At 47.9% G+C, this 20,685-nt stretch overlaps 1 protein-coding gene across 1 annotated transcript in view; it reads right to left on the reverse strand.

Annotated features, from left to right (window-relative positions):
• The window catches only part of LOC126576195 (uncharacterized), a 55,638-nt gene extending 35,510 nt beyond the window's left edge, over nucleotides 1-20,128 (reverse strand). Inside the window, exons 1-2 of the mRNA XM_050237367.1 lie at nucleotides 19,644-20,128; nucleotides 7,618-8,041 (exon numbers count right to left, since the gene is read on the reverse strand). Coding sequence (XP_050093324.1) covers nucleotides 7,618-7,678 — 61 coding nt within the window. The 5' untranslated portion in view covers nucleotides 7,679-8,041; nucleotides 19,644-20,128. The remainder of the gene's footprint in view (nucleotides 1-7,617; nucleotides 8,042-19,643) is intronic.
• Between the last annotated feature and the right edge of the window lie 557 nt (nucleotides 20,129-20,685).

Genomic DNA, 20,685 nt, shown 5'->3' on the forward strand with positions numbered 1-20,685 from the left:
TCATGATGTGTTGCCTGCCATTCAAAATGGCTTTGGTGCTACCGTCACCGAATTATGTCGCGCACATGTTTAATTTGCAATTTCCCTCCCTCCTTAAACAACGTCGTGGTACCATGTAACCCCTTTGTAACCTTCGAACGTGACCTACAAGCAATAATTCACGGAGAACTCCTCGTAGAGGAGAATACAGAAGATGTCGCGGTGTTAAGATGCCAGCATAAAGGATATTCAACTAATCGTTTTCAAGGGAATGGCACGGAGGGACGAATTTGCCTCTCTTGCTTTTTATGCCCCTCTCCGGCGTCGGGTACAAGGTCCTTCCAAGTCCTCCAGCAGCCATCAAATGCCGACAAAAATGCATCCGACGCACCGCACCGCATGTTCGCCGCATGACTTCTGGGACTGGGACCAAACGAGAGCAAACGAGAAAGGAAAAGGAAGGGATCGAGCACCATGCACAATTGAGCACACAGTGCGCGGTCATTCCCCTCGAGCCAACCCCTCGAATCCGCGGATAATAGGGCGAGGGAACGCAATTGCTGCGCGCACACACGGCCGCTTACCGATTATTGTCACCATCATCCTCATCATCATCATCATCATCAGCAGCAGCAGCAGCAGTAGCAGCACAAGGACGCAGGATACATGTTTGCGAAAGGTAGCATGTTTGACAACAATGGAGGGAATATGTGTCACAACATTAGGCGCAGCAGGCGGGCCCCCGGGGGGATGATGCTGTTGGATTGTTGGATTGCAATCACAGCAAACCGTAGGAAGGGATGAGGTTGCCACGAACCGTGCGACGGGGGACCACCTGCTGAGTTGCACTCCTGCTGCTGCTGCTGCTGCTCCTCGCAACGGACTTCCGGACCAGGAGCAGCGCTGCGCTGAGCCTGTTCCGGCAGAGTTGCGTGTTCCCCGTTGTGCGTTGTGCGCTGGGTTGTAACCGGAGGAGAGATTAATTACGAAGCGCTGCTGCTGGATTCATCGCTTTGTTTCGCTCTAGATCGGTAGCATGGGCTCAGGGATTAGAAAGGATTTTGCCCCGTTTTTTTGTTGTTGCCTTGCTCTTTTGCTCTCTGGATCCAGCGAATCCAGGAAACCGTAATCCTAGATAGGCGTTAGGATTGTTATCGTGCCAGCAAACCAATTTTACCCCTTTTTCTTGTGGTGATATAAAGGGATGGAGGGACAGGGAGTGTCGTCACGATTGGTGAAAAACGGCAAACGCCGGTCGTTAAGGTCGCGTGCATGCTTTGTTTAATCGCTGGATAATCATAAATCAGTGTATCATTAAACAACACACGCGCACACGCGCATGATACCATTACGACATCGAGATCAATCGATCCCTTTGCCGGCGAGTAGCCTGCGGGCACATCCGGGTTCTACCGGATGCTGTCTTGCGGAAAAAAACGCTTCCAATCTTCAGTAACTCTTGCGCGAATCAAGCGCATCCCTTCCTGGCGATAGATACGTCCTGTTTGCGTCTTTCGATCGCAACTCCTGATGCTGTTGCTGCTGTTGCTTCGATCGTTATTCAAATTACTTTTCCCGAAAAATCCGTCCAACCTTCCAGTAGAAGAGTAAGGAAGAGGGCACAGTGGCACCAGCACCAGAATGCACGTCGCATCGACCACGAACCCACGGCCGTGACTAACCTTCGTCACATTTCATTAAGTACCGACACGTGTTGGTACCGCCGTTGGCTGGACGGCAGACGCCCCGGGGCGGCCAAGTCGAGCCAGGGGTGGACACCCCGGTCACGAGCGAAACTAATCGTGTCCTGAATATTTATCGCCATTTTGCTTGCGGTCGATGGTGGGTTGGGTTGGGCTAAAAATTAAGTTCCGAAACTTCCCCGGACAGGATGCGCTTCTGCCGCTCTCACGTCACTCTCATCGGTGAAAAATAGAGAGAGAGAGAGAGAGAGAAAGAGAGAGAGAGAGAGAGAGAGAGAGAGACGATGGTGTTGTTGGGCTGCAGCGGTTGTGTGGAAGGTTAAAACCTATTTACGTATTAAGGATAAACAATGAAACGTGTGTTGGTCCCCGTGCCAGGACGAAACTGAATGAATTGGAAGCGGAAAATGGTCTGTGAGCCGTCAGCCAAGGTAGCAGGTTCTGTAGCGAGGGAGGTTCGTGGAACCGTGTTTTAAACAACTGTCGACATTTTCTTTTTCCAGACTAATAGATCTTCTATCGGTGTGTTGTCTTCGAATGAACACATTGGGAGGCATTCGCATGCGTTGTTTTGAGGAGCCTTCGGCATCGACCATCCCGTAAAGATTGATGACGATTTTAATCAACGTGTGTGCTTTTGGTCTTAAGGAATAGTGATAGATGATAAGAGAGCGAATAAGTTGTCGACACAATTTCACGACACATTCTTCGCTAATTTAGAAACTAATAAAATTGGAAACATTTGATTTTTGTTTCATTTGTAAATAGATTGTTATGATTAAGTTATTGGAATCTTACTTAAAACAATCAGTGTCAATTGCGCGATAAGCGGCTTAGTATGGGCGTTGATTTTACATTAATTGGAAGCTATCTTCAAGGAAGGTGGTTCTGGATCCGGAAGCTGGTAAATTAAACATTTCCTATACCGGCTTTACTTTATGTGCAGTCCCTTCAAAGGTAGAAAACAAGTGAATTTTTTTTATTTATTTTATTATAGAGGTTTTATACTTTAACAGTTCTTTCGCCTCTTTAACAAGAGAATGATTGTTTATTAAATCACTTCTAGGCTGTCTAGATAACGATTTTTGTCCATTTTAAATATCAAAACATATCTATACGAGTAAATAGCTCGCTCTTTTCTCAATATAAATGAATACAAGATCTACATATGGTAGAATCAGACATGATTTATGCTCTATGAATTGCTACAACCCGCATATTCCTTTACTAGCGAAAAGAAAAATATTTTCAAAGACAATTGCAGATGCTTGTGGTTAAACAATAGAAATAAGGGATCGTAAATGATAACAGTAGCGTTTCCTAACCGTCTATACATGTGCTACTATGTCTGAAAAACCAACTGTAAAGGTGATACTGATTGAAAATGATTCTTTTTATTCGTGAAAACGATCTAGAAATAGTATCAAAGGTGCTTTCATAACCAAGCTCATGTAACACGAAAAAAACTCGCGTTCCGTTGCTTCACCAAGAATAGCTTCATCCTCATCAACAAACTACAGTAACGCACCAGTAACACCGCCACCAGCACCACAAAACCAAAACACTAAATTACCCATCCCATCCGGTAGCTGCGCGGGACGAACCCGGCAGCAGTTCATGTTCGCATATGCATGCGGCATGATGCATCGCACCAACTACGACGTTTATGTTGTAAACGTGTATCACGATAAAACGCCACCAAATGTGTCTGCGTGTGGGTCTGTGTGTGTTTGTTCGAGCGTGGCGCACAGGAAGCAAAAACAAAAACGCAGAAAACGCGCCCCAGAAAGGACACGTGAGCGGCACGAAACAATGCTTTTACCTTTGCTGCCCATTTGCTGCTAAGGAGTACGAATGGCCTGTAATTTATCGAGCATAACAAAGGGGTGGCAGGGATGGGAGGGATGAAGGTGAGAGGGGAGAGGGGGCGATACAGAGCACAAAACAAAACGCTTTCGCCTACCGAGGCGCAAAAGCGTGCGGGATGAAGAAAAGAGGCAGCAAAAACAGCAGCAAAAAAAAACAAACGCTGGAAGAAATAGGAACATAACGGAGATTTATGAGTTCCTCAGGATACTCGGTGCAGCAGCAGTTGAGCCGCCGTGGAGTTGTGTCCCGCCTATAGCCGGCCCCATGGTGCCTAGGTTTCTTTGCCTCCTCTGGTTCCACGATAAGTTCGTTTGGCGCGTTCGCATTCGCGCGACTCAGTTCTACTTTGTTATCCTTTTTTTTTTTCTTTGGAGGGGCCAACTCCAACGGCGAATGGTTGCCCCCCGCCATAGGTCCAGGAGTCAGCCATTTTGGGGAATCCCTTTTGGTCCATTTCATTCTCTCGCTTGCTCGCTCTCTTTGGATGTGCACGTCTTTCATCGTTTTGATTTCAAGCGAAGCAAACGAAGTAAAAACATCACCATCATCATCATCATCATCGCCGCTAACACGCCATCGCTCATCGCCATCATTGCCATCATCGTCGGCGTCCGGGACCGGATAATCTATTCGGCAAAACGCGGACTCACACTCGACTCTGTCCGGCAATTCTTCATCGTTTACGCGATCGGGGATTTTTGGGAAATCTCTTCCGGATCACCAACAATGGCAACGGCAATGGCAATAGCGGAAGAGCAGCGCTCAAAAAGGAACCGAAATCCGGCAAGTCCGCCACTCAAGGGGGCCACGAGAGTGCCTTCTTATGTCGTGTGTCGTGTGGGTCGAGCGTCTTCTTGTTTTGCGTTATTTATTTCTCAAGTTTCGTTCCCTCCTACCTTCCTTCCTTTTTTCTGCTTCTTAAAGATCATTGTATGCTTCGCATCCTTTTGTAACGCGATCCTTGCCGTTCTTTGTGGCCTTGGTGAGGTTCAAAATGCCCACGCATACAATGAGACACGGTAACGATACGGCTTATTATTATCATTAGATTATTATTTCACTTCGGTTCTTTGGTTGGAGATTGAGAATAGCTTCGTTTCGGGGGGCAAACAACGTCTTCTGGTTCTCTCACAGTTATGCTTCTTTTGTTTTTTTATCGGAAAGAAACAAAGACATGGACTAGAGCCGTGCAAGGATACAACAGTAAGAGCTTGTTTGGAATTCATGGAAAAGGAAGACTTTGTATGATTTCTTGAAGGATTTAACCGTTTTCCGGTAAGCATCGCCCGTGCATGACAATTCATCGAACCAATTTACATTCACTTTGTATGTTGATATACTCTGAAATAATACTTGTGTTTGTGGTATATGCTTCTCGGAAAGAATACAAGACTAGATGCCTCTCAGTTCGTTCAAAGCACCACAATTTACTGGATGATGGGATCAAATTGATCAAAGAACCGTCATACTAAAACGATGATAATGAATTTTCCAAATTCTATCCACCAATCTACCTCCAGACACCGTGAGTTCAGGGATATTTCCATGTTTCTAACTCAAATCATGGATTACACTTCCTGCGCAAACATATCAAATGATTTATTCGTATTCCCTGACACCACTAATGAACGTACATCATTCCTATTCGAACCTTGCTCGACCGTTACCCGATTGGACCGCTCACATGGGAAGCATCAATTACTCGTGTAGAACCAGTTCGTAATGTCAGCTGAGGCAACGGCCAACGAAAGCTCTCTTTCCTAACAGTGCTCGCCCTTTTTGCATCACCGACATCGATGCTCAACGACGGACAAACTCCTGGGGAACTGCACAAACCCAGACTGGTTTGGTTTGCACAACGAATCTGCGGCCAGTCAGTGGTGCTTGGAATCTGGTCCCGAACGATCGAAGTGTTGCAATGGAATGCCCGTTGTAACACTAGAAGCTGGAATACGTTCGAATTGCAATCCGTAGCAACTGAGGCAGCTAGCAGTTGAGATTGCCGAACGCCAATGGTACAACGCACAATACTCTGTTCGATTTCTAGGACGGCATTGTTGCCGCCATGCTCGATGTCGGACGATATCGAATTCAGAAGACCCAAATGGGTTCGATTGCAAAATCAAACCAACCAACACACCAACCGAACGATGTTTTTGCATATTTGTTTGATGTTGCCAGCCGCTTCGATGGTCAGCGCGCGTCCAACCAAATGGTACACACTCTCAACATGCGCAACATCCTAAATCTAATACACGCTTCTCGTTACATCCTGGCGATGCCAGGGTGTTGTCGATGTCATCAAAATGCATTCGCCCTTATTCATTGTCGTAATTTTACCGTTTTATAGCCTATGGGCCACACTTGAAGCAGACGATCCTTTAAGCAGCAGCAGCACCACAACACTACTTGCATTTCACACCAAACCATCCAAACCTCTTTCCTGTCGTACCTCCACCTGTCTAGGCTTGTGCAGAAGGACCAGGAGCGAACCTATCGATGCATCTGAATACAGACCATCCAGCCAGCCAGCCAGCCCCTACCAAGTGAGCATCACCATCATTATCGTCACCGTCAAGCCGGAACGATACGAATGTTTCCATGCTACACCCATGGTCATGCTCCCCATCATCACAACAGCCCCAGTCATACGATGCACCCTGTGGCCTACACCTAGCCAGTAAGCGAGTGAAGGTTGTTGTTGATGTTATCGTTTGCAACCCGACCCCGGCAGCCGATACTTGCCTTCAAGAGGAGCTCGAACGGCCAGACGGTACCGTATCTCCGTCTCTTGGGACTTTCAGGGATTTCAGGGCCCCGAGGAGTCCGCCACTGTAAGGATTGCACAGGAATGCAGCACCACTAAGCAACGCCTGAATGATCGATTCAATTTATGTATACAAGCGTCTGATGCGATCCAACGATCGGTATCGGATTGGGAAGGGGAGAGAAGATTGTTTTGATTTCAGCAAACATGAATCGAAGGAAGAAATATACTGCGCATCCCCGTGCTCGTGCAAAAGGTAAGACAATCTATCCGTGCTTGATTGAAACTCGTAAAACTAAAGGTGGAAGTTGAAGGGAAAAGGACTATCCGCATAGCGCAGATGATGGACCATAGGTGAGTTCAGATATAATAAAGATTGAGCGATAGACTTTCAGAGAGAAAAAGAGCTAAAGGGTTTGTTCTACGAAAGAAGGTTTCAAGCTGAAGATTGATTTCAAAGCTTCGAATACGATTCCGTGATCAAGCAAACTCTTAATTGAACAAGAGAACGAATAGTTGCTTCGCAAAATACTGCGCCCACTGCATCGTTAGTAGCGCCATCACAGAAAACCCGAAAGGAAAAAGTTAGAAACAGTATCCCACTACCAGGAGAGAGAGAGAGTGTGCCAAGTAATGGCATGGAGATGCTGTTGGCAAGTTGGAACGGCATAAAAAATTCACAACACACTTCAACAAACACCCAACTCCTTCGCTGATTATATGCCAGGACCTGTGCCAACCAACTCACTCTCCACTTTCGTGTTTCATATTTTGGGGGGGCGGAACAGAACACCAACGCCCTGAGCTGAAGTAGCTACTGGTAGCAAGTCAAGCATTTGCTACGCTTAATGTTTTTGGGTCAAAAAAGCCTTTTGAGCGCAGAATTCCGCTACGAATGCCAGCTCAGGCAGGCAGCCAGCAGGCAAAAAGCAAGCGGAGAGAATGAGAGAGAGAGAACGAGTAAGAAGATGATGGAATTAATTCATTATCAAAATGGAGAAGAAAGCCAGCTAATGTAAATGTTTAATCACGCTCAACTTTGGCCCCACTATCGTGGAATGAAAAGTAGCGTAGCAGGGCCGTGACCGGGAGTCTTTTGCTGAAAAGGTTGCGCTGCGAAGGACGGAGAGCAGTACCGTGCAAAGTGGTGAATCCCATCGTTTGCATTACGGTTTTGAAACATGATTTAGTGAGGGGCGAGGTCGACGTTCCGAGTCCGGACTTTGGGAATAGTTTGTTGTTACAAAGTATCCGCTGCTAAACACCTGAAAGTCTGTTAACGAAGGTACGAATACTTACATTTCAACACAAGATACCAGAGAAACATAATCCAAACGCGTCGGCTGAGCCACGGTATCATGACGGCGTTCCGGCTGCTTATCCGGCTGCGTTGGTGTAATCCATCGGGGCAGCCCACAACTCCGGAATCCAAGCACAAGGTTTCACTGGAACCAACGGGAAAAATGTGTTTTCCTATCGCACTGACACTTACTGCTACAAAAAAACACCTCAAAAATCTCACACGAAAATCTCCTAGGCACCAAGGCCTAGCACAAGACAGCTGCTCACTGCCTCAACTGCCTCTCCTGCTTGGTTGCGCATTCAGCCACCCGAAGAGATCTTCACTCCAGCACACTTGGCACGCACTTCCGCGAAAACTCACTGCTAATCACACCCGTTTGGTTGTTGGTTTCGGTCCAGATCGCTCGCTCCCTTCAAATCCCTGTGAAAAATACCGAAAAAAAAAGCAGAAAAGAAGATGGAAGGAATTAGTCACCACCAAACACAGGAGCGCCTTACTCGCTCGCTAAGCTGTTACGAATTTTAAGTTGTGGCCGCTTCACTTGATTTACATCTCGCGGTGGTTTGGTTTCGGGAGGCGGCACAATTGTTGGGCACAAACGACGGAAAACAATCCGCCGGAAGTTTATGCCGCGGAAGCGTTAGTCGAGCTGGATCGTCCGCCTGGCCGTCTTCCGTAAAGTCACGCACTCTCCAAGGACGATGGAGGCGAAATGCAAATTACAACACTCCTCCCATGGTCCCCCTGGCATCGCCTGAATGTGTCATTGTGAGTGTGTAAGGACGCACAAAACACTGCGAGCAGCCGGAAAGCGGTCCCGGGGATGAGTTCATAATTTAATGTATTCGGTAATTATGCCTTAAAGAAACCGTAAGATGGCTCGAGACAGAGAGAGAGAGAGAGAGAGAGAGAGATTCTCACAAGGCCAAACGCGCATAATGGTACGCCACAGCCTCACGCGCCACTTGAAATGGCGCCTCACGAAAGGACCACGGACGGCGCCGTTGAAAATCGACCGCCGAAGGGCACTTCACGCGGAAGCGAACGCATCTTAAAGCTTCATTAGACCGGAAGGCCTACGCGGGACTAATGGAAATAATTTAATTTCATCCCAGCCCAGCCAAGGGCATCAGCGAGCCAGCACTTTGGCCGTGGAGTGGATACCGGAAACCAAACAACAGGCGCTCGGTTCGTTCGATCAGCATGACTTTCGGTGGCGTCCCAAAATCGAATCGTTCGCAAAGGTCGCACTTATTGGTGAGGAATTTCAAAAGCGTTCCCCCCAAGCGACCGAACGCCATCGGCGGCAGCTGTGGGCCAACTGGGCCACCTTTAATGTGTCCAAGAAACTGCCAGCGAGTCGCACAGTAAGCGAACTTAATCTTCTCCTCGGTTTGGCCTGGGCCATTTATTGGATTGGGCACGCACCCGGTCGCAGATCGAATCTAATTAGAGCGGATCGTTTGTTCTGCTGTGGGGAAGGCGCTACTGGTGGGCCGGTGGTGGTTGGGGAAATTGAAAGAAATGGCGCTGACAATTGAAAGTCACCACAAGAAGAAGCAGCAAACGGTGAAGGTTGGTGGAGATGGTTGATGTAATCCGTTGTGCTGATAAGCCCGTCGCTGTCGATAATGAGTAGCGAGAGTGTGAAAAGGCCTCTCGGTTCTCTTGGTCGAGTTCAAGGAGGATCTTCTTAAGTCGATTTTGCGGAATTAACGTCGTAGTTGGAGAGAATTGAATGGATTTGGCATCCATCATTATCAGCAATCGTTGATGTTTGATTTCTCGCGGTATTTCCAGTAAAATCCTCCACCTTTTCTCATGTTGGTTAGTCATGCAAATATTTAAATCCCTGGCATGCCTTTGCCTTGAATATTTCCTCATCCCACACATTAACCCTCGGTTGGGCACCCGGGTACCCGGGTACCCATTTCAAGTTTCAACGAAAAAATGAATGCCTTCCCGTCAATATTTTTTTACGAAACTCCGGATCCCCAAAGTACAACTCATTTCAAGCCGAATTGGCGTTGAAATTGTTTTGATAACTCATATTTAAAGGTAATTATGGCCCGATGAAATTAACACCCGCCCAGTGGCACCCGGGTACCCGGGTACCCCATACGTTGGCTATGCACATGGGCTATGTTTATAAACACAAAACAACACTTTTTATCAACATTTATCCATGTTGACGTGTTTATTAATCGTTAATTAGGTAAACTACAATATTTTGATGAAAAATTAATAACTTTTGGGCTTTTCCATGAGCAATAGGAGAAAAATAATCAACATATTTTGAAACCTTTTATGTGCAATTTAAATTATAAATTATTTCTCAAACTGATTAAAAATGGTTCGTATAGTGTAATTTTCTTAACATATGAGTAAATTATACACTAATCTTCAACAAAAAGGGTTTAGGCGGCATTTTCGTAGACCACAGAGACCAATATACATGGTGCGTTCAGAAAATGATGAGACTGGATTTTTCCTGACAAAACGGTTTGAGATAAGGTATTGAATTTTTCACGCCAACATAGAGGCACGATTTAGCTATTCAACGCACTTTATTTCATTTGGCTATGACAAGCTGAAAGAAAATGGGACGATTTTTTGTGAACCATGTTTTTAGTTGATGTCGTAGAACGCCCTCTTTCTATGGACCACTGGTACAGCCCGGATCATCGCGGACCTCTTTCCTGGCATAGAGCATGCAAATAGAAATGTATGAGGACTTGATGAATTACTGGCAGCAAGGGAATGTTTTTCTGTAGGTCCGGATGATCCGCGCCAGGAAGAAGGTCCGGATGATCCGCGCCAGACCGATGGTCCATAGAAAGGGGACATTCTACGGTGTTACATCAATTAAAAACATGGCTCACGAAAAATCGTCCCATTTTCTTTCAGTTGATCATAGCCGAACGAAATAAAGTGCGATTGATAGCTAAAACCTTCCTCTACCTTATTGTAAAAAATTAAACACGTTATCTCAAACCGTTTTGTCAGAAAAATCAATTCTCATTACTTTCTGAACGCACCATGTAGCAACTGGTTTGATCTCGTAGCTCAATTGTGCCCAATTAACTCAATTGTTTATGCCTCAAAAGTGCCTTATGACAATTCAAAACAGATTTATTCGAAGAAATCAATGATTTCAATAACATATTTGCTGGAAAATTCGATCACTTTACGATCTTATTGCTTGCTTTACGACAAACGCGGTAGAGAATGACCGTACGAAGGGGTATCAATGCGTTGTGTTAATTATTTTTATTGTTTTTATTGGATTTTGTTGTGATTTTTAAAGAAAAATACGTTCCGAAGACTCTTAAATTAGTTCTAGAACACCATTTTTATCATAAAACTGATACAAACGATGATACAAGAACATAACAATTCAATGCACATAAGTGGGGTACCCGGGTACCCGGGTGCCCAACGAAGGGGTAAACGCCGGGTGCCCAACCGAGGGTTAATCCTACGGAATCCTTCGAAAGATCGGCGCAAAAACGAAAAAAGAAAACCAAAACTCACGCCAACAACCATTCCAACCTACTGAATGTCAGGTTCATGAAGTCCTTCGCCATCACCGGTGTTAAAACCGTGCTATACGTCACACCAAAGGCCAGCACCTCGGAATTCGGAAGACCGAAGCGGCATATTTACTCAAGCTATTTGCTCGCTCAAGTCACGCTCCTTCCGCCACAGATCCTTCCGCTAAAGCAGCTCCTCTAACCGGTCGTATTAGAGCGTACGGGGCGGTTAGGTAGGTGGTTATGACTCCGACGAATGGTTATTTAATTGCGAATAATTATGGTTTCCCACGGCAAACGCCAAGCGTCACCTGAGACACAACGTCACTGACGTCCGTGGTGGAATGCAAAAGGGGTTCTTTCCCGGGGGAAAATGCGTTGGAAATTTCCTCCGAAAAACAACCGCTTCCCAGCAGAATGTTTTTCCGTGCTCGTGACTCGTGATGTTCCAGCGAAAGGAAATGATGGCGAGCTCGAGCTCCACCAATCAGTCACTCCAATGATTCGCTTTTCATGATTCCACCGGCCAGCGGTACCAGTTTGTCCTCTTTGGTGACCTGGCATGCTGCATACGAACATACACGCGACCAAACACACCAGCATAACTGATTAAATGCTGCAGCCAACCAAACAGCCACACTGCAAATGGCATCGTGGCTATATTTATCGATTTTGAGAACCCGAAATTGGGTTAAAGCCAACAACTTGCTGTGGGCCGTAGCGTGCACACGCAGACCCTAGTCCCAAGGCCCAAGTGAAGCACAATTATTGATCAGTCGACCCAATTGTTGGCCAAAAAACATCGGCGAAAGAGACCTACGGGGGTTTAACTTTAAAATTCCCATTTTTGTCCTTCTCGCAATCTGAAGAACCCTCGGTGGAGGTGTTGTGTGGTGGGGCTGCTAATCGAACCGAGCATCCTTATTGTGCCACAAGTACAATGCTCGATGCGAATGCCGGTTCGCTTTGTTAAAGCTTTTGCTCTCAACAAAAACACTCGCGCAAGAGATGCGGCATATCGGAGACCGCACATCGTTCGCTTCTATTGTACGCATCCGATGCCTCCCCATAATCCTCAACACCTTCTCATCGCTTCCTACCACCCGCTATCATTCGGGGAGCATCATCATCATCGTCAGCAAAAAAAGAGATGCAGAAAGGTCGAAACCTTCGCAGTGAAACTGAGCCGCGCGTGTACGTGCTCTCGTGTGTGCAAGGATGTGGTGGTGGTGATAAGGGGAGCTACTTAACGCACCCCAAAACACACTCAAACACGCGAGAGAGAGAGAGATGGGATGCCTAATATTCACGCATTGCGTGACACACCACACACCGCGGAACATCAAATCCTCTTAGAAGCTTTCCATCGTCACCTCATGCAGCATCGCGTTCTCTCTCTCTCTCTCTCTCTCTCTCTCTCTCTCGCACGCTCTCTCTTTCGATCCTTCCTGTTAGACACGAGGACTCGTGTCACACAAATGTGTGTTGGTGTGTTTGAGGTGAAAACCACACGCGAACATTTAATTACCATATCGAACTGCGTTACGGTCTGCGATTCCCTGGTGCTGGTTACAAACCCCCGGTTCGCACCAACCTCCTCTTGCCCCCGACACACACATTCGCTCAACTCATTTTCACACCTCATAATGCTACAGAGGGAGGGGTGACCCCCAATTTCCCATAACCTCACTCGCCACCCAGAAATTCCATTTTTCCGAAACACGAATCCGGATCATTTCCGGAAAAGGGACCGAAGAACGAACTGGGTGGAAATACTCACTCGCCCAGGCACACAGGGCAGGTAAAGTTTCCCTTGATTCATCCTCACGCCGGTGGTAATAACGAAACCCCCTTCGCCCCCCAAACCATCAGGTACACTCGGGGTACAGCAGCGCGTGGCTTTAAAGTTTTCCCTCAACCTCCACCGGTCACGGTCTATCCGGCTTGCTGGCTTCCTTGTGGTGTAGCTTGTTTGGAAAATGGTTCCACGACACGAACCGGTCCGGACCGGTGGTGCCCGGACCGTGAGCGAACCGAACGAAAGTGAAAAGTTCTGCCAGCAAACGGCGGGCACGGCACCGTTCTTTTCGACCTGGCTGACATTTCGATAATGGACCGACGTCATGTCAGCTTCACCTTAGCACGTTATCTAATAAATTAAAATTAATTGTTTCTGATAGCCCCTCTGAGGGGGAGTGAGGCCATTTGTGCGCTTGTTAAATGCTGCAAATCTACAAAAGGCCAACAATCCGAGGGAAAAGGGGAGGAAGCGGAAGAAGTTGGTGTTTAACTTTGGTACGCGGAACACAAGACAAGACGTGCCAGGTGGTAAGTGACCGAAGTGAGGGAAGAACAGGCCGATTATCTCGAAACATGAGACCTCGCGAGCCTCGGGCTTCTCGGGAAACGGGAACTGGGTCAAAAGGCCGAGTGGCCAAAGGTGGCCAATGGCAAATGTAAACGGTTTATGATGCCTCGCAATTACAAGGACATCTAGCGGGGCCAGAAGTCGAAACCAAAATCGATGCCGAACAAGTCGGACCAACTTTGAATGCTTTGGTTCTCGCGGAGACCATTTCCATATCGAGCCCCGATTCTCAGGCTTCTAAGAAGTGGTTTGCTTCTTTTGTCCGTGGAATTTGGGTCACCATGGTCACGGCACGAGAACTCCCGGAGATTGGGCTGCATATTGATTTCACCCCAAAAACAAAACCGCAATACCAGTTGCCGATCTGCGGTTTTGTGACTGTTCAGCAGGTTTCGACTTAATAGAAAAAATGGAAAGCAGCTCAAGAATCGAGATTCTTTTTTATTGTTTTTGGATTTTATTGTTTTTTTTGTGGGGACAGCATGACCGCTTTGAGCAACTCTGCGACTGTAAACCACAGATGAATGGAACAAGCGAGCTTAGAACCAAACTCCAACTCCCCAGAATCCGTGGTGTTTAGGTTTCATTCATGAGAGGCATTGGACGCGTTTTTGTTGCCTTTTTCGATCGAATGCCATTGCTCAAAACGAGAGAAAGGAACAAAAGGAAGAAGGAGTCTATTGAACTCATCGCACCAAACGCATGGACTCGGTCATGCAAATATGCCCGGACCACGGACCTTTAAAGGCACATCATCCATCCTTTCCGTCCGTTCTCATGCGTAAGGTCAACGGGAATGTGTGTATGGCCCGGCCTGACTCCCCGAAATCTACCACGAGCATTGCATCGAAAACGACAATTAAGTCCACCCGTCGCCATTGTTTGTGGTTTATGGTCACGACAATGCCGACACTCTATATTGCAACCCGAAAACCGTTCCCGGTCCGATCCGATCCGATCCGATCCGCAACCGCAACCGGGAACCAGAAAGGACCGAGAGTAGCCTTCCAAAAAGGGCACTGGCAACAACAGTGTGCCCTCCACTCCTCCATTCGGGCTTGGCTGTCGCGTTTGAGGTTTGTTGGTCGACGGACAGAGGCTGGCCAGGGCCATCGACCGTTCCCGAAATGCAGTGCTGGAGGGTGCGCATGCCGGAACATTGGACGCAACATTTATTGCGTCGTCCCGTGTGCGTGCGAGTCCGTCCTGGTGCTTGTGGTAGCGTTTGATTGGTGGTCCAGTTCCCTACAGCTGGGTTGAAGGGAAGAAGCGAGAGAGAGAGACAGAGAGAGGGGGGAGGGGTGGTCACCCCAAAAACGCATGGAACATCGGTTGCATCATCGGTGCACTTTACCATCGAACGGGGCGCTCGCGAGTTTGGCGAGCGAGATTGATTTTATGGACCCAACATTAAATCATAATTTCATCTGCGATTTATCGATTCCGGCCATGGCTAATGGCTTGGCATGTGTGCCGAACGGTTGCGTCCGTTCTGGGGCTGGAGTTCTGGTAGGTCGTTCGGTCGGTCGGCTGTTGCTGTGGAGACCGTATGGCATTTGAGTTTATACGAACGAGAGTATACGATACTATAGAAGGAAGAAGCTGAAGGTATGCAAATTATGTTGTACTCGCGCTTAGATGGTTACAAAAGTGGATATTTAGGTGACTTTTTGGAGTTCAAATTCCATTTCAATGTCCTGCAGCTTTAAACTGCATTTGAAAATTGCCAATTGATTCTTCATAAGTTTTTGTATCGTTTGACTGATTGGAAATCGTATCGCTTCATCCTGTCACACTGAAATAATAATAACTATAGGAATGACGCAGTACAAAATATCGAAAAGGAACCTTTTCAAACGTCATACAATTCTAAACATCAATGGAATGGTATTTACTCTGTTTGAAGCTACGCCTTAATATGGCACACAAAAAAACTATCAAATAAAATCACCATTTTCAACAGATCATCGTGCTGGGCTAATAAACGCTCGATACCGTAACAGTTCAATGGTTCAGGAAACCTTTAATATGTCGAAATAAATTTTTCTCCTGAAGCATTCCAATGGATCTTGCTTAATTGCAGATTGTGATTTAATGAAATAGAAAAAAAACCAAAAAAAATGCAGTTCACTTGCACTATGCATTTAGAGAGCTAAATATTTCACCTAATTAGATATCAGTAACACGAAAATATCCAAGAAAAATATTCCCTAAGCACCAAGAAATGCTTGACTGTCCATCAGTGCCCCTACGACTGTGGAATGTGATTAGTTTTCCCGGAGAAAAAATGTGAAAAGAAATTTCGTACAACCAGAACCAAAAGCGAAACCATTGAAGATACAAAGAAGTACCGTGCCACTTCAACCATACTTCATTCGTGTGATCTTCTGTTTAATTAGCTCGTCAGTTCCACTCAACTTTCCTGCACCCTTCATCAACCTGAAGCACCACACATCATCACAAGAACAACAATAAACCGCTCTCCACCCCTTCATTACACGAGTTACTGGAGACAACGACACAAGGACAACGGAATGTGACACAGACAAACCACCGATTACTTTCTTAAGCCATCGAGTCCCGTGGATTCCTGTACGCTGCCGACGACGACGACGACGACAACAACAACGACACCAACGGCCAGGCTGGCCGGGTGTATCGCATGCCGTGTCCTCAAAGTGCTTTTAACAACCTCCCCCTCCGTTCTGCTCCTTCTCTTCCTTCTTCAAGCCACACGACGTTCACACGTTCACATTAAACCGTAATGAGCGCTGCGCAAATGAGATTGTAAATTATAAATCCTTCTAATGAAGCGGAGGTGAATTGAATCTTCGCTCGCTCGCTCGTCCTCTCGCCTTACGCTTCCGGGGATGCGGAAGTCATGCTCTCATTCATCATTAGCGACGATAAGGCACCGGCAGCAGCATCAGGGCGAGCTTCTTTTGTGCACGATAGCACCGCGTCGCGTTGATATGCCACAGGACACATCCAGAGGGCACTCGAGGGCGAGGGGGGCTTCCACTGGCACCGCGCAGATGTTCAAAGAAACTCCCGCGAACGCTCCGGGAGTGTAAAGTAATGCGGCTACTAATCAACTCCTTCCCGCGTCACCGAGGTGAACACCACGGGAATTGTGGAGCTTTCACAAAGCTCCGCGATCCCCTTCTTAAAGTGTCGCCTGGCGTCAAGGAGTTAAAGCCATCACAAGGCTCCCTTGGGGTGCCTGTGTTGTTTTGTGAGGAATTTGCATTCGAGGCGCAAAGTTTCTGCTCTCACCGAGAAGTTGGCCAACAAACACGACAAACATGCATGCCTGTTTGCAGCCTAAACTTTGGTGGAGAGCAGCTTATGAAATGCAGAAAATAAAGATGAAAAGTTGGTTGGCGATGTGGAATGCAGAGGATGGGCCGTAAATGAAGTCGCTTCGCTTCGCACCCAGGTCACCCAGCCACGGCACACAGGTAAAAGCAACCTGGAACATACACAGGCACACAGCCGTAGACCGGATTGAAGGTTTAAATATTTCAAATATTATCCCAAAATTGTTGTGGCTTTCGCGCTGCCACCGATGCTGCTGCTGCTTCTCCTCGACTGTTCCTCGACGTCGTCCATGTTCCTCCGGTTGGTGTGGTTAACGCCAGCCACGTCTGTGTGTACGCCTTCCGAAGCACACAGGGCAGCATCAAAGCGAAGGAGAGACCTGGAGAGCGGAGAGAGTTTCAAAAAATACCGCAGCAATAACATCAACCGGTACCAACTTCCAGTCCAGCCCATCACCGCTCAGTGCTGCCGGTAGCAGGCAGCTACCGGAATGCCAGCGTCTGACGTGGTGTCTGGGTCTCACCTGCCGATCAGTGTCGGTGTGTTTCATATTCAGTCGTCGAGTCCTTCATTCCACCCCGGGGAGGGTTGCGTTCCTTTCCTGCGACGTTGCGAGTACACCTTTCGGGGCATGCTCAGGGCCTTTCACGGCTTCTTCGGGCACCTCCCGGGTAGTGGGTTATGCTCTTTGTCCCCTGCATCTGGATGGACTATCGAAAACTATGTGCCTAGTACTCTGCTTCCCGAAACGATGTCTGCATTAAATGGTCTTCCGCCTTGCGAGCACCGAGCTGAAACTCCTGGAAAGCAACGCCTTTCTAAACTCTTGCGTTTTCCATTTCACCGATCAGCACGGTGTGCCGCGAACGCGGTAGATTAGGTGGATTGGGCAGCACCAGGAAAAAAAGAAGAAAAGTTTTCTCCTCCGCTCTTTTCCGACCCAGACCCTGCCAGACACCGGTAGCAATGGCCGATGAAGTGGAATTTATTCCACCAGTTTTTCCCCCGATTTCCCGATTTTGGCACCCCGTTCGTTTTGCCGCCAGCATATGCGGGATATGCCCAAAGGGGGGGAAAGTTGATCAAGCCCTTTTTTTTCCCGGTGGGCGGTGAAAAACATTGTGGGAGGTGTTTTTCGGGGAGAGTGGGTGTGTTAGGAAAAAACAGAATCTCTGGTCGCTGGTAGCTGATCGCTTGTTCGTGGCGCTCCTACAAAGACCACAGAAGCGAGAAAGGGGAAGCAAAAAGGATGTGTGCGATGGTGTGCCCGCGATTGCGCCATGTAAAACAACCAAATGATTGTTTATGAACAAGTTTACCTCGCTCGCCGCTGCTTCTCGGCGATGTTTTTCCGCACGTTCCCCAGGGCTGGGAGGTCTATTAGTTCGTTCCTCGATTTCCTTTTGTTCGGTTTGTTTCGCGCTGCTGCTGCTACAGCATTCATTCGCTGGAACAAAAGTGGGATAAACGAATTCGTTTTCGGTAGAATTGTTTGCTCTAGATGTCGCCATCGAACAGCCATCTCGATGGGAATAGCCTTTGATTCGTCATGGCAGCACTAGTCTTCTGGAATCGTTGAAGATTCTTCAGAATTCAACAGGAGCGAACTGAATCCTAAAAGGACATCATTAGCTTGTCCCAGAAATCCTGGGCCACTTCTACACTCCAACCGAGAAGCTGATCTTTGATTCATCAAATCAGATCTTGTGCGGTCGGCTGAATGTTTGGGATTTTCCGGGATTTTCCAGGTCCTTTTCCCCCGCAAAAAAGATGCTAATCCCCCTCCTCCTCATCGCCAGAGTTCACGGGAAAACATAACAAACCAATCCACAAACCAAGGCCTGGGCAGCATTTAGTTGCAGTGTTGATGGCGCGTTAGGAACGGAGGAGGAACAGGGACCTAGACTTCCTAGACACTTCCAAGCCTCCCTCTGTTCCCTGGCCTACTTTGCCCTCTATCCACCGACTGACTGACGTTCCGCATGGTTTTTAATTTAATTTGTTTGCTTCATTTCTCTTTTTTGTGTTCCCTTTCTTTTTGTTTTGATCCGCCGTTCCCGGCACGGCCACGAAGCGTCGCTAACGCGATGTGAGGCCCGGTTCAACACCCCTTCCGTACCGCAGAACGGTCCCCGGCCCTACCACGGACACTGAACACGTCCGCTGAAGATCTTCGGTTCGGGTTTTTCTTCGTCGGCCCAAGAGACGCCCAACTTTTCCGTCGCCCGGCCATCCCGACATCCTACGGATTCCGAGGAGAACGGGCAGGCCACCGTCTCCAACCTACAATCCCACCCCCACGACACCATCGGTATGCGCGTAATGAGAAGCGCAAAGTTGCTGCTCTCGGAAGGGGCTTCTCGGAAGAAGAAGAAGCTGCTGACGAAAGTTTTCCCGCACGTTTTCCCGCACCAAACCCAACCAACCGTCCCTCTATCGTTCTTCTTGTCTTCTTGATGCCAAAGAGAAAGAGAAAGAGAGAGCGAACGAGTGAGCACGTGACCGGTGATGAGTTGACGAAAGGTGCGGGAGGTCGCGCAATGAAATTGGTTCTGGTCCGGCAGCACGTTAGCGGTACGCAGTATGCCTTACGCTTTACCGCAGCTTCCGAAGGGAAAACTGTGCCACAACTGGGTGGGTGTCTTGTTTCAGTTCCGGGTTTCACTTTGACTTCACGACATACAAGTCCTCGAGTTTGCTTGAGTCACAGCGACAAAACGTACTGGCAATGGTCAACACTTCTCCGCTTCTCCGCTTCTCTTCCGAATCCAGGATTCTTGTTCCAGGAAGGAGATCTTACCGAACTACTGGACGCCCGGTGTCGATGACGATAAATTTGCCGGAAGCCCGGAGCCGGAAAGGTTAGGGACCTGTGGACCATCAGCAAAAAGCGACCTGTCTCACATTCCTAGTGTTTCTCCTCCAAATGAAACACTGTGCCACGTCACTTCACTCATCAAAAGCACCACGTAGATCACACAACAACGGTGCACCAAGTTTTTCACGGGGCGTGTTTCACGTCCACGACGATAACGACGAGGACACGACGGTCAGAACTTCACCACCACTTTCACACTACCAGGACGCCAGATGGTGCCGTGGCATCGAATCGAACCGATTTTGCTCTCGATTTGCTGCTGTACGGTTGAGTCGTAGGGAAGGTGGTGGTGGCGGCGATGATGCGTTGCGAGCAGCAGCAATAGAGAAGTGATCAGGAACAGAGAGACAGAGAGACAGACAGACAGACAGAGCGAGAGTGAGAGAGAGAAAGAGAGAATGTACGGTGAGCGAGTGAAAGGAGGGAAAGAACGCGCGCGCGTAAAGGTCCATCCGCTGCGAAGGACACTCCGGAATTGAAGAGCCAGCACCAGAACCGCCGGGCCCATCACCGGGCGGCGCCACGAACATCTCCGGCTCCGGCGAGTGCCATTCGGTGCCCGAGTGTCCTTGAGTGCGCCCTCAGGTTCCCATGAGTCCGTGAGGATGCTGCGTGAGTTGCTGTGCGCGGCACGAGGCGCCGAGAAGGATTCTTGTCCCCCCCTTAATCGTGACTGAGTGTTCCGCTTCCAAGAAACGAGGTCAATGGTATCTAATGAGCTTCGGTTTTTTTTGTGTTGTTGTGTGTATTGCTTAATTGCTTACGGTTCTTGCACGGACATTGTGCTAATTGTGTGGCCCGGAAGGACCTTAGTGTAGTAGGGCGTCTCCATTCCAAGGACTACGGACTTCAGCTCCCAATTTGTCCTCTACCTTTGGAGCTAACCAAATGCGACCTTCTGCTGCTACTTCTTTTACTTTCACTACTTCTACTAGCTAGTTCTTCCGCTTCTTGACGCACATAT

Source organism: Anopheles aquasalis, chromosome 3 (genome assembly GCF_943734665.1).
Source record: "Anopheles aquasalis chromosome 3, idAnoAquaMG_Q_19, whole genome shotgun sequence".
Taxonomy (NCBI): Eukaryota; Metazoa; Arthropoda; class Insecta; order Diptera; family Culicidae; genus Anopheles; species Anopheles aquasalis.